The sequence below is a fragment of the Canis lupus genome, chromosome 23 (genome assembly GCF_011100685.1).
Source record: "Canis lupus familiaris isolate Mischka breed German Shepherd chromosome 23, alternate assembly UU_Cfam_GSD_1.0, whole genome shotgun sequence".
Taxonomy (NCBI): Eukaryota; Metazoa; Chordata; class Mammalia; order Carnivora; family Canidae; genus Canis; species Canis lupus.
In genome coordinates this window covers 1753706-1766576 of record NC_049244.1, presented here as the reverse complement: position 1 = coordinate 1766576, position 12871 = coordinate 1753706, and the positions used below count along the sequence as shown (strand labels likewise).

Below are 12871 nucleotides of genomic sequence, written 5' to 3'. Positions count from 1 at the left end.
ATGGAATTGGACTTTGTGTGTGATCAGTTAACAGTGTACACACTGGGTAGTAGGTTTGCCAGGGAAGGGGGCACTTACTTTCTCACTTCCTACGTTTTCTAACTGCACATATATGTAATATATATAAGCATATATATCATATATAATAAACATATATGTAAGAATAATCATGTTTAGGGGCTCCCTGGGGGGCTCAGCGGTTTAGCATGTGCCTTCGGCTCAGGGCATGATCCTAGAGTCCCGGGATCAAGTCCCACGTCGGGCTCCCTGCATGGAGCCTGCTTCTCCCTCTGCCTAGGTCTCTGCCTCTTTCTCTCTGTGTCTCTCATGAATAAATAAATAAAATCTTAAAAAAACAAAAAGAATAATCATGCTTAAAATTCTAACCACAATTCTAAATAGAGAGGCAGTTGATATAAATCAATAAAACATCCAAAATTTCATATTTCCAACTCCTATACATTGATTTCAAATAAGGAATATACTTACTATTCTATTTAGGAAATTAAATGTAAGTTTGGGAATGCTGCTGGGCTGGCAACACAGCAACGTCCCTCACAGCCGCTTATCCTCACAGTGGACTCTTGTGGACTGCAGGGCTCACCTGGCTGCATGTTTCCACATGTTGGGGAGTAGAATGAGGGCAGTGGCTACAGACCCACAGTTAAAATATCAACATCATCCATCCCATTCACTTGGGAAGTTTTCCTTATTGTTTATCTGCAGAGATTTAGATGAAAATCTGATCTGGCCACAAAAAGTATCGAGAAATTCTTTTCAATAATGAAAATAATCTGTAATAATCTTTCATACCTACAGACCTCAGTAGGTATGAAAACATACAACTCCATATCCCAAGTAAAGCCTTTCTATAACTTGATTTCTTTATATAATTTTGACCAGATATTTCCCCTATGTAAAAATGAAACTGCACATTTAATACATGCCAGGTCCTGGGCTTATCTGGACTTTTACACAGAATGCCTCTTTCAGATTACTGTACTGGCTGTGGGCCGTGGAGGGGGCTGGGGAAAGGCCACTGCCCACCAGGCAGGAGCACTCTGCCTTTCCAGCCCCAACTGCCCAGAGGTCACCAGACAACAGAAGGTGCCTCCCACCTTGCCAACCAGCTTCATGTGACTTTACAGTGTGAATCTGGGGTGAAAACTGTACAAAGTTCCTGTTTTAGCCCCCATTTCTATTCCCTTCTCCCACATGATGATGCTGGTTCCCACCCCACAAACTTGCAGGCAAGAGCCAGATCAATTTTATTGGAAATGGGAAAATCCAGTGTCCTTTTCTGCCTTCCCAAAGAGCCAGATAATAGATCATTAAACGTTACGTATACTGGGGCAACCCTCTCAGGTCCCCTCCTTTTTCACGAGCTTTGTACTAGGACTTTACTATCGCTCAATAAACTTTGCTGCCTACCACTCTAAAAAAACACATACACTGAAAACTTGGATAGACCATCATCTCCATCTGCCCATGTGATGTGGAAACATCACAGGTATCCCAGGGTATCCCAGGAACCCAGCTTCCGGGTTTGTACAACACACACCACCAGAAACAACACAAGATGCAGAGACCTACCTTTTCCCTATGCAGCAAGAGATTATTTAAAATTCCAGGACACCTGGGTGGCTCAATGGTTGAGTGTCTGCCTTTGGCTCAGGGCATGATCCTGGAGTCCCGGGATCGAGTCCCACATCGGGCTCCCTGCAGGGAGCCTGCTTTTCCCTCTGCCTGTGTCTCTGCCTCTCTCTGTGTCTCTCATGAATAAATAAAATCTAAAAAACAAACAAACAAACAAACAAAAAAAAACAAACCCAAACTATATTGATGTTGGCTAACTGAATTTAAAAAACAACCATATTGTAGGTAGGTTTTTTTTTTTTAAATAAACTTTAGAAAAGCTATATGACTTTTCATCAAAACAAAGAGGTATAGGTTTTCTAAATAAAAGGGACCATCTGAAAGTGGTATTGTTTGAAATGACCACCTAATTTTGATGATTCCAGTATTTATGCAGAAATTTCATGTTTTTTGAAAAGTACCTGGAAATCATACTGGTATATTGATCTTTAAGGTAGAATTTTAAAGCTTGTCACTCATCAGAACTCTTACAAGGCAGAGCCACCGGAATACATACAATTACTCAGCTATGGTAAACCTCACAAACTTGTATGAGGGAATGTTCTTTATTTTTAAGTCTTATTTCAATTTAATCTCTATACCCATTGTAGGGCTCCAACTCACAACCTTGAGAACAAGGAAGTGAGCCCGCCAGGCACCCGGAGGGAATGCTCCCTACAAGGAAGCATAGCTTCCTCATAGCTCAGGTGGTTGCGCATCTGACTCTTGATTTCAGCTCAGGTCATGATCTCAGGGCTGTTGAGACTGAGCCCCGCCTCAGACTCCACACTAGGGTGTGGAGCCTGTAAGATTCATCCCCCCCACCCACTTCTTCTCTAAAGTAAATAAATAAAAGGAGAAATTATGTAGTTTTTAAGAAAGACATATTAATTTGTATAAAATAACTTGTCCTGCTATAAACCACCATTATAAACCACAGTTTTGTTTTGGTACTTAACTGACACTTTTGGAGTGAAAATTATTAATAAAGTAATACAGGACTCCAAAAACAAAAAAGGATTTTATTGTATTAAAGAGTACTGTATTAATTTGCCAGTTTTGTAACTTAAGAAAGGTATTACCTTCCTTGGATTTGTACTTTAAGGCGGTATGCTATATTGTGGGCTGGAGACATTCACTGAAAAAATAAAGTCATTACTGGGGAGAAAAAAAATAAAAGAAAATCAAACATAACAGATGTTTACTTTCATTAAAAAAAAAAAAAGGTCAAAAAACCATATTGCAGTAACTGAAAGAATGCTATGATTATAAATACAGATATAGCTTTCAGTTCATTACAAAGCGGAGGATGAATCCTCACCCCTCAGCCACACACTTCTGGTAATCTTACAGAATGTCTTAACTTTTAAAGCCAAAGAGGCGAGGTCAGGAGGGACGCGTAGAACTTTCCATGGTGTGGTTCCTCCTTGTGCTGCCATAGTACAAGATCAGGACAGCACGTGCTCCAGAACTCCCTGTCTAACCAGCTGCTCACACTTCCATCGGGGTAAGAAATGCTGAGGGGAAATGGGGAGAAAGGATTAGAAAGGAATTTAAAGTGACATTTTGCATCACTAAAAAGCTGCAACCGATTACATATTTTTCAACAGCTAAGTAGCTGAAAGCTAAACTTAAGGATATTTGCTACTTCAGTCAACTGAAATTGAAGCCACTTAAAACTATACTGAATTCTGAGTTTTATAAACAAATTCAGTTTGCTTCCATTGAGCTTAACTCCAGTAGGAATTTTGCTCAGTGTCTGCATTTTGGGATTTATGAACAGTAAACCCAGGGGTGAGATTCCGCAGCAGTGGGTCACAAGTGGGACAAGACCTGGTTGGGAAGATCAGAAAGGAGCATCTTCTCCATGAAGCCTTCTCTAGTACTAGCCTGAACATTTATTCTTGTCATAACAAGAGTGGCCACCTTCCTCCTGTATTTTTCAAGGATTAAAAGTATCTGTAATCTGTGACACGGGTGCTGTTCATATGCTGTGCATGAAGATACCCAGCTACTGCTCATAACTGTGTCCTCCCAAGAGGAAACCACTCTCGTTCTGGGACCTAAAGGAGCCTCCCTGTCAGATTCCCTCAAAACACACAGGCTTAAAATGAAGCATTTCCTGAAGTCTGGGGTGGGGGAAGTGTAGGCAGCAAGGCAGAAAAACTTTCCAAGCTCACAGGTAACCAAAAAAATCTCAAAGAAAAGATGGACATACTTGGCTAAAAACAAAAAATGGTATATTAGGAAGTTCAGAGCAAATAGTCTGAGAGAAGAACTGTAGCATGAGGGATTGTCACACTTGTTCAGGGAGGCGTGCTGTGGCTCAGCGGCCCTACGCACCTAATGGGCCTTCCACACCAGCTCACAGGCCTATTGTGGGACCCAGGACCAAATAAATCCCTCCTGACCAATCAGGAAGACACAGGGCTGTTGAAGACACCCTAATTTGTTAAATAAATTTTTAAAATGCTTTAAGAATGTGAAATGTAGGGACACCTGGGTGGCTCAACAGTTAAGTGTCTGAGCTGTTGGCTCAGGGCATGATCCTGGAGTCCAGGCATCAAGTCCCACATCGGGTTCCCTGCATGGAACCTGCTTCTCCCTCTGCCTGTGTCTCTGCCTCTCTCTCATGAATAAATAAAATCCTTAAAAAAAAGAAAACTTGTTTTAGATGTGATCAGACATTTGAGAAGTAGATGAACATATACTAGGTAAAAGACATATAAAACTGTCCTCTATTTTTATAATTGAGGGTAGGGCAATACTGAGAGACAAGTTAAAAACATCTCAAAGGGAAGGCTTCTGCATGGTCCACAGAGTGACAACTGTCTAGCACTGGAGCAGGAAGAGGGCCTCAGCTGGCTTCTACCTGCCCCAGTCCCACTTGGGCACTCTGGTGGGGAGATCAGCTATAGAGCTTGAGAAGGAAATTCAAACATAGCATGGTGTTTGAGACGAAGTTTTCTTCTATCTTGCTTTATGAGGATAGCTTTGTTCTTGTGAACCACAGCTTCCTGCAGAGTCCTCCAGAGATACAGATTTGTATGAGAGCACTTCTTGACCATCTGCTTTCTACTCATTAGTATCCTACTTCTAAGAGAATACCTGGGAGGGAAATTTTGCTCTAATAACCAAAGATTTTGGGTCCCCTGAAAATTTGCTTTTAAAATGCTCAACCTTTGTTTAGGAAACTATTTATTATAGCTTGCATTTGTTATATGTGTTTATATATATTATAAACAAAGTAACATTTATCTTGCTAGTGATTCTAGCATCTCTATCATTCAACACTCTCATAAGATTTAAAGTATCTCAAGATGTAGGGATCCCTGGGTGGCTCAGCAGTTTAGCACCTGCCTTTGGCCCAGGGTGTGATTCTGGAGTCCCGGGATTGAGTCCCACATCGGGCTCCCTGCGTGGAACCTGCTTCTCCCTCTGCTTGTATCTCTACCTCTCTCTCTCTCTCTCTGTGTCTCTCATGAATAAATAAATAAAATCTTTAAAAAAATAAATAAAAAAAATAAAGTATCTCAAGATGAGAAATACCTGGCTATTTTTTTTTAATAGGACTGAAGTACCATCATCAACTTCAAATTCTCCATAGTCTTTTAGACACCGCACCTGAAAAGAAAAACTGTGTTTTATCTAAATAATTTTTAATATGTAGTCACCATAAAGTAAATAGGGGTTATAAAAGTACCCACAGTACAAATACTAGGCTTTCTGCCTGTCTATTCCATCTCTGTGTACCTGGGCCTGGGCCTCCTTACTGAGGTACTGATTGTCCTGTTTGGATGGTGAGGAAGAAGAATGGCAGGATCTCCAAATGTATGTGTATGTTCGTGTCAACAGCAAGGAGACTCAGGGAGCTGGTGGGGGAAGACAGTGTCACGTACTGTGTTCCCTCTGCAAATCCTGATCAAAATATGTACTTACTAAAAGAGAATGCTTTAGATCGACTCCAATTTGCCTCTTAGAGATTCTTCTATAAACTATCAGTATCTGAGATTAGGACACAGGTAAGTTTCCACAATTTCTGTTTTAAAGAGATTCATCCAGGGATGCCTGGGTGGCTCAGTGGTTGACTGTCTGCCTTTGGCTCAGGGCATAATCCAGAGTCCCGGGATCGAGTCCCACATCAGGCTTTCTAGATGGAGCCTGCTTCTCCCTCTGCTGGTGTCTCTGCCGCTTTCTCTTTGTGTCTCTCATGAATAAATAAATAAAATCTTAAAAAAAAAAAAAAGATTCATCCAATTTCCTTAAATATTCAAGTTCTTTCCCAGGAATACATAGAAGTATATCATGGAAGAACAGATGCAAACACGTCATAAGAATCAAGAGAAGTTCTTGGTTGAAGGTGGGAAGGGTCGAAGGCAGCCTTCTGGTAACCACTTGTTACCAGCCAAGATCACCGACAGCCTTTGGCTCTCAGGCTGCCACAGGACACCAGAGGGGCAAGCTTCCAGTCCCATGGGAACTCAGGACAGGAGTTGGTGCCCCAGGGCTTGCACTGGTATGAGTGAAGCCAACCCAACAGTAAGTTCCGGTTTTCTACTCTTCCTAGGTAATTTCATGTCCTATGACACCTCTGGAATCTTAACATGACCTCCAAGGGTATTCTTAGTTCAAGAAATACCACTTAAGAAAAATCCCACCACTACTACCACCTTTTTGCTTCTTGATAATAAATAATACTAATTAAGAATCATTAATAATCAAGGATTATTATTAATAATATAGACTTTAATTATGGGCAATCTCAAACACTCCAAAACTGGCTTCAACAAGTATCAACATGTGGCCAGCCTACTTCTGGATTATTCTGAAGCAAATCCTACACACCATTTCAACTATATTTTGGTATCTATTTCTACAAAATAAGATCTCTTATATTTAATTTTTTAGAGGTTTATTAATTTTATTCTCTGTTCATAAAGAATCAGCTTTTGGTTTCACTGAATTTCTTTTTTTTTTTTTTAGTTTTTATTTTAATTCTAGGTAGTGTTATGTTACTTTCAGGTATAAGATTCTTTTTTAAGAAACATAATCGTAATACTGTTATCACATCTTAATAATTTATTTACTATCATGAAATATCCAGTTAGTATCCACAGTCCCTCCTTTGTTTCTTTAAAGCTGCCATGTTACATCAGAATCCAACAAAAGCTACACAGACACATTTCTGACAGGTCTCCATGTCTTTTAATCTATGCAGTAGTTTTCTCCCTTTGCCCCCTTCCCCTTGGCAATGTATTGCTAAATAAAATGGGTACTTTGGGAGTTTCCCACAAACTAGATTTTCTTCTGGGTCCTTGTGGGATCACTTAACATGTTCCTATACACTGAAGTTACATCTAGAGGCTACATCAAATCAGGTTTGATTTTCTGACAAAGGGTGTTATACACTTCCTCTTGCAAGACCTCATGAAGCACAAAATGTCTGACTGTTCCTTTCTGGATGTTAAGATTGATCAGTAGGTCTAGGTGTTACCTGTACCCATCCATAAACCTCACCATTATCTCCATTAACTTTTTACCTACCTACTGGTTTTAGAATCTATTTGCCTCCATGAGTTATGGCTACAAAACGGCATTAATTAACTTCTTTTATTCCTACTGCATTTGTAAGCTGGAATTCTTCTATTAAGAAGAAATTTCCCTTGTAAACAACTTGGTTACCCTGAGATACAGTTTGTACAGTAAAAGCCGACGGATGCCTGATCCCATACTTTTTATTCACTGCTTTTCAGAATAGCTGCATCCCTCATTATTCTCTAAGGGGGACCAAAAAGATTTTTCTTACGTTGTTATTATTTGGTCTCATTATGCATTCATGCTTTCGACATAACCAATGTGATTCGATTCACTGCTCCCACTTACTTGGCACTCCCCACTGAAGTCCTTAATACTCAATACACTGTGCTTTCTAGGAAAACAAGTATTCCAAGCACAGCTTGTGCATTTTTATTTAGGATCTGGAATCAGCCTTTTATCTCCCCTCTAGTTAAGTCTGGTTTTCTTTAGTGGGAAATGGCATTAGACTCCAGAATTTGGATGCTTGTGGCTCTGGGCTGTTGGTGTTTCTAGGTCTGTCTAGTGGACACAGCTAAAAAACACTTTTTTGAAAAGAGAGATGATTCAACATGAGTCCATGCTGATTTTTCAAACTCCAGTTTGGGAATATAGGACTTTCATTTAACTTTTTCATTTTAATATTCGAAACTCTAGTCCCTTATTTTGAAAATCTTGGCTCCTGGTACCACTACTTTTTTGCTTGATTTAGCAATATATAAACTGTTTCAAAATAACAGTAATAGTAACAGTAATATTATTACTCTTATTATCACTGATATTATTACTAATAATATGATTACTAAAAACAGGTTAAGATTTCTCTGTAACTCTTTTCATCCCTAGGACGTATCTACTAGGTATATACAATCAATTTATGTATTTTAAAGTAATTTAAAGTAATTCCTGTTTGACTAATCTACCAACTTGAAACATAGGTTCATTTCTTTCATTGTGCTTTCAAAATCTGTGGGCTGGCTTTCCGTTTTGTTTTAATTTTTAATAATATGTAAAATATTTACATAGTTCCAAATTTACAACTATTAAAAATATGCACACTGAGAAACCTTCTACCCTATTCACACCACCCCTTAGAGGTAGTATTTTTGGTTTGGATATATGTTTCCTTTCTTTCTTAATGTGTATTAATATATATTCATATACTCTTCCCTCTTAGACAACAGTTTCTAAGCATAATCTATGCATTAAAGAAAAATCCATTTTCTTTCTTTTTTCTTTTTTTTCTAAGATTTTATTTTTATTTATTCATGAGAGATGGGGGGGAGAGAGGGGGAGAGAGGGAGAGAGAGAGAGAGAGAGAGAGAGAGAGAGAGAGAGAGAGAGAGGCAGAGACACAGGCAGAGGGAGAAGCAGGCTCCATGCAGGGAGCTCAACATGGGACTCAATCCCAGGTCCCCAGGATCATGCCCTGGACTGAAGGTGGCGCTAAACCGTTGAGCCACCCAGGCTGCCCTAAAGATTTTATTTTTAAGTAACCTCTACACCCCACACAAGGCTCAAATTCACCACCCTGAGATTAAGAGCCACATGCCCTACCAATTGAGCCAGGCAGGCACACCAAGAAAAATCTGTCTTTATTTTTTATTGTTTTAAAAGATTTTATTTATTTATTCATGAGAGGCAGAGACAGAGACAGAGAGAGAAAGAGAGAGACGGCGGCACTAAACCACTGAAACACCAGGGCTGGCCGAAAAATCTGTCTTTACGGTATACTTACTTCTATATATAGGCTTTTCGGAGGTTTCATATCCTGCGTGATGTCCAAACCTTCGTCTCCTCCCAGTGACCTCATATAAGTAGCAAGGGACTTTTTATAATGATTGAACCACTCCACCTGTAAACATAAAGATGGTCATTTGACAAAGTTATAAGAAAACAAACTTGCAGAAATTGTATACTCATCCTTTCATAAACAGCACACTTCCCCACATAGATCATTACTGACCATGCACTCATTTAAATCAAGTATTACTGATTGCCTGCTATGAACAGCACTGGTCTGGGGATTTAGGATGGATCATTTAACAAAGTGAATAAAAATCTCTATTCTCACAGAAGTTACATCCTAGCATAATCACAGACCTAAGGAATATTCCACCAGGTACAGAACCATGAAAAATACACCATTTCAGAATTATGATCTCTTCAAACTCTGCATTGGCAGATTTTCTGAAAACTATAAAACCTGCTGAGAAAAACACCCAAATGTCCATCAACTGATGAGTGGATATGTCTATCTGTACAATGGAATATCATTCAGCCATATATCAATATTATTCAGCCATATATCAATGAAGTTCTGGTACATGTCAACACATAGATGAACTTTAAAAATATGCTAAGTGAAAGGCACAAAAGGCCACATATTGCGTGATTCCACTTAAATGAAAAATCTAATATGTAAATCTATATATACAGAGAGGGACATCTGGGTGGCTCAGTGGTTGAGCATCTGCCTTTGGCTCAGGGCATGATCCCAGAGTCCCTGGATCGGGTCCCACATCAGGCTCCCTGCATGGAGCCTGCTTCTCCCTCTGCCTGTGTCTCTGCCTCTCTCTCTCTGTGTCTCATGAATAAATAAATAAAATCTTAAAAAAAAAATCTATATACAGAGAAAGTAGATTATTAGCTTTCAGGGGCTAGGAAGAGGGGAAAGAATATGGAGTAACTGATAATGGATACAAGGTTTTTTTTGGGAATGATGAAATATTCTGGAATAAGATGATGGTAATAGATGTACAACTCTGAATGTACAAAAAAACCAGAGTTGTATACTTAAAAAAAATTTTTTTTAAGATTTTTATTTATTTATGAGAGACACACAGAGAGAGAGGCAGAGACACAGGCAGAGCGAGAAGCAGGCTCCATGCAGGGAGCCCGATGTGGGACTTGATCCCAGGTCTCCAGGATCAAACCCGGGGCCGAAGGCAGTGCTAAACCGCTGGGCTACCCAGGCTTCCCGAGCTGTATACTTTAGAAGTGTAAACTTGATGGTACAGAAATTATATCTCAGTAAATCTGTTACTTTTTCATTGTTGAGAGATATTAAAGAAGACCTAAATATATGGAGGGATATACCACATTCATGATTCAGTATTATAATAATATCAACTCACCTATGGATTCAATTTAATCTCAATTAAAAAAAAAAACAGTAGAACCTGACTGAGTCTAAAATTTACATGGAAAGGCAAAGGGACAAAAATATTTGAGACACTTAAAAAAGAACAAGATGGCAAGACTTACACAAGACTTACAATAAAGTTACAATAATTAAAACAGTGTAAAAAAAAAAAAAAAAACAGTGTAGAATTGGTGAGAGGATAGATTAAGAGAATAGAAGAGAAAGTTCCCTATCCCAAATCCTGATATATTGACACTCAATTTACGACAAAAGTGGTACCACACATAGAGCAATGGGGAAAGGAGGACCTTTTCAATTAAGTGGTAGTGGATCATCTCCATATCTATATTTAAAATGCAACTTGACATTATACACAGACATCAATGCCAGTACCATAGATCTTCTCATGAAAGGTACAGCAATACAGCTCCTAAAAGACTACACAGAAAAATGTCTTCATAACCTCATTAGAAAGTGTGTGTATGTGTACGTGCGTGTGCATGTGCTTGTGTCCCTGGGTTCAATAATGCACCTGAATGACTCACAGAACTGGAGAGCAATACACTTACAATCACAATTTTACCATAGTGAAAGGGTAAGAATCAGAACCAATCGAAGGAAGACACAGGGTGAGATCTGGGAAGGTACTACAGGGTAGCCCCAAGATGGGCCAGTTTGGCATAAAGACTGTTTTGAATTAAAAAGCAATCAAAACCCAGCAGATTCAGGAAAAGCTCTTTACCTCCCTTACAAATGCCTTAAAACAATTTAGAGGACTTGCTCTAGGAAAAGAGTGATCACCAAAGACAACTACATTATACCACAAACAAGATAGACAGGAACCTAGCAAGGCCTGCTTACTCAAAGTCCTCTCTTTCTTTCCTTTGAAGTCCTAAACCTCTAACCCTTGGGGCACTTGGCTGGCTCAGCTGGTAGAGCATATGACTCTTGATCTCAAGAGTTTTGAGTTCAAGCCCCACATTGGACAGAGCTTACATTAAAAAAAAAAAAAAAAGTATATATATATACATACATACACACACACACATCATTTTGCCCGTTTTTGGAATTTCCATGTGTAGATTCCTTGTATGATGAAATTTGATTTTCTCCTGTTGGTCTGTTTCATGTTGGGGCACCAGGGTGGCTCAATCAGTTAAAGGTCTGACTCTTGATTTTGACTGTCATGATCTCAGGATGGTGAGATCCAGTCCCTGTGCACAGGGACTGCTTGAGATTTCCTCTCTCTCCCTCTCCCCTCCTCCCAACTGTGCAAGGGCACGCACTCTCTCTAATGAATAAATAAATAAGGTTTTTTAAAAAAAAGTATCAAGTCAATTGGATTCTTAGTCTGGCTAAAAGGACCTTGATGGGGACAGGATATTCTTGCTCCCTGACAGTAAGCAAACATGAAACTTCCAGTGTCCTCTCCCTAAGGAATCATGACACACTGACCTGGCACAATGATGTGTAACAATATATACAAAGTACCATCGACCAGGGAGGCTCACACAAGTTTTCGTGTCCAGAATTTTTACCAGGTGTTCATCACACAAGGATCATTGCTCAATCACTATCCATGTGACAGCTCCATCTCTAGCTCTCTGGAAGTTTGACTGACCTCAAGGGATTCAAAGCTCCAAACCTAAGATAGCAAGAACCCTCAAGTTTGAAGCCAGTGAATTAGAAGGGGGGTAGCCCTGGGAACCCCCAAACCTGCGGTTGGTGTCTGCAGTTAAGGGCAGTCTTAGCCTGTGAGGTTTATTTAGTCAAACTCTAGATAGTATCGAAGTCATCGCAAGCCTGTAGTAGGTATTACCATCCTCATTCTGTAAATGAGGAAATGCAGGCATAGAGAGAACTCAAGTCACTTGCCCAAGATTAGACAGTGGCAGAAACAACATAGGAACCCAAGTTCATGTGACTCTAGGCCTATGTCCTTAAATACTGGGCTAGCTTTGAGCCTTAGTGACTAGACAAATGAAGAGGTTTTTTTTTAAATGATATAATTTTTTTCATTTAAATTCAATTAATTACATACTGTATTATACGTTTCAGAGGTGGAGTTCAGTGATTCATCAGTCTTCTATAATACCCAGTGCTTATTACATCACATGCCCTCCTTAATGTCCATCACCCAATTAGTCCATTTTCCCATCCCCCTCCCCTCCACCAACTATCAGTTTGTTTGTTAAGAGTCTCTTATGGTTTGTCTTCCTCTCTGATCTTAGCTTGCTTTAGTTTTCCCTCCCTACCCGTACGATCCTGTTTTCTTTTTTTTTTTTTTTTAAGGTTTTATTTATTTATTTATTCATGAGAGACACAGAGAGAGGCACAGACACAGAGGGAGAAGCAAGCTCCATGCAGGGAGCCTGACATGGGACTCGATCCAGGAACTCCAGGGTCACAGACTGGGCCGAAGGCAGGTGCTAAAACCACCGAGCCACCCAGGTGTCCCAGTTTTGTTTCTTAAATTCCACATGAGTGAGATCATAGAATAATTGTTTCTCTGATTGA

The 12871-nt window shown here is 39.6% G+C and overlaps 1 protein-coding gene across 10 annotated transcripts in view; it reads right to left on the bottom strand.

Annotated features, from left to right (window-relative positions):
- Nucleotides 1-12871, bottom strand: part of GINS1 (GINS complex subunit 1) — a 39300-nt gene that overhangs the window by 13669 nt on the left and 12760 nt on the right. For 5 of the 10 annotated variants that reach the window (XM_038570241.1, XM_038570239.1, XM_038570242.1 and 2 more), the window contains 3 exons: nucleotides 8948-9064; nucleotides 5185-5259; nucleotides 2638-3152 (listed from right to left, as the gene is read on the bottom strand). In XM_038570241.1, the coding sequence (XP_038426169.1) occupies nucleotides 3084-3152; nucleotides 5185-5259; nucleotides 8948-9064 (261 nt within the window). In that variant the 3' untranslated portion in view covers nucleotides 2638-3083. Of the gene's footprint in view, nucleotides 1-2637; nucleotides 3153-5184; nucleotides 5260-8947; nucleotides 9065-12871 lie in introns of those variants that run through there. The other 5 variants (XR_005376773.1, XR_005376771.1, XR_005376772.1 and 2 more) reach the window with 2 other exon arrangements.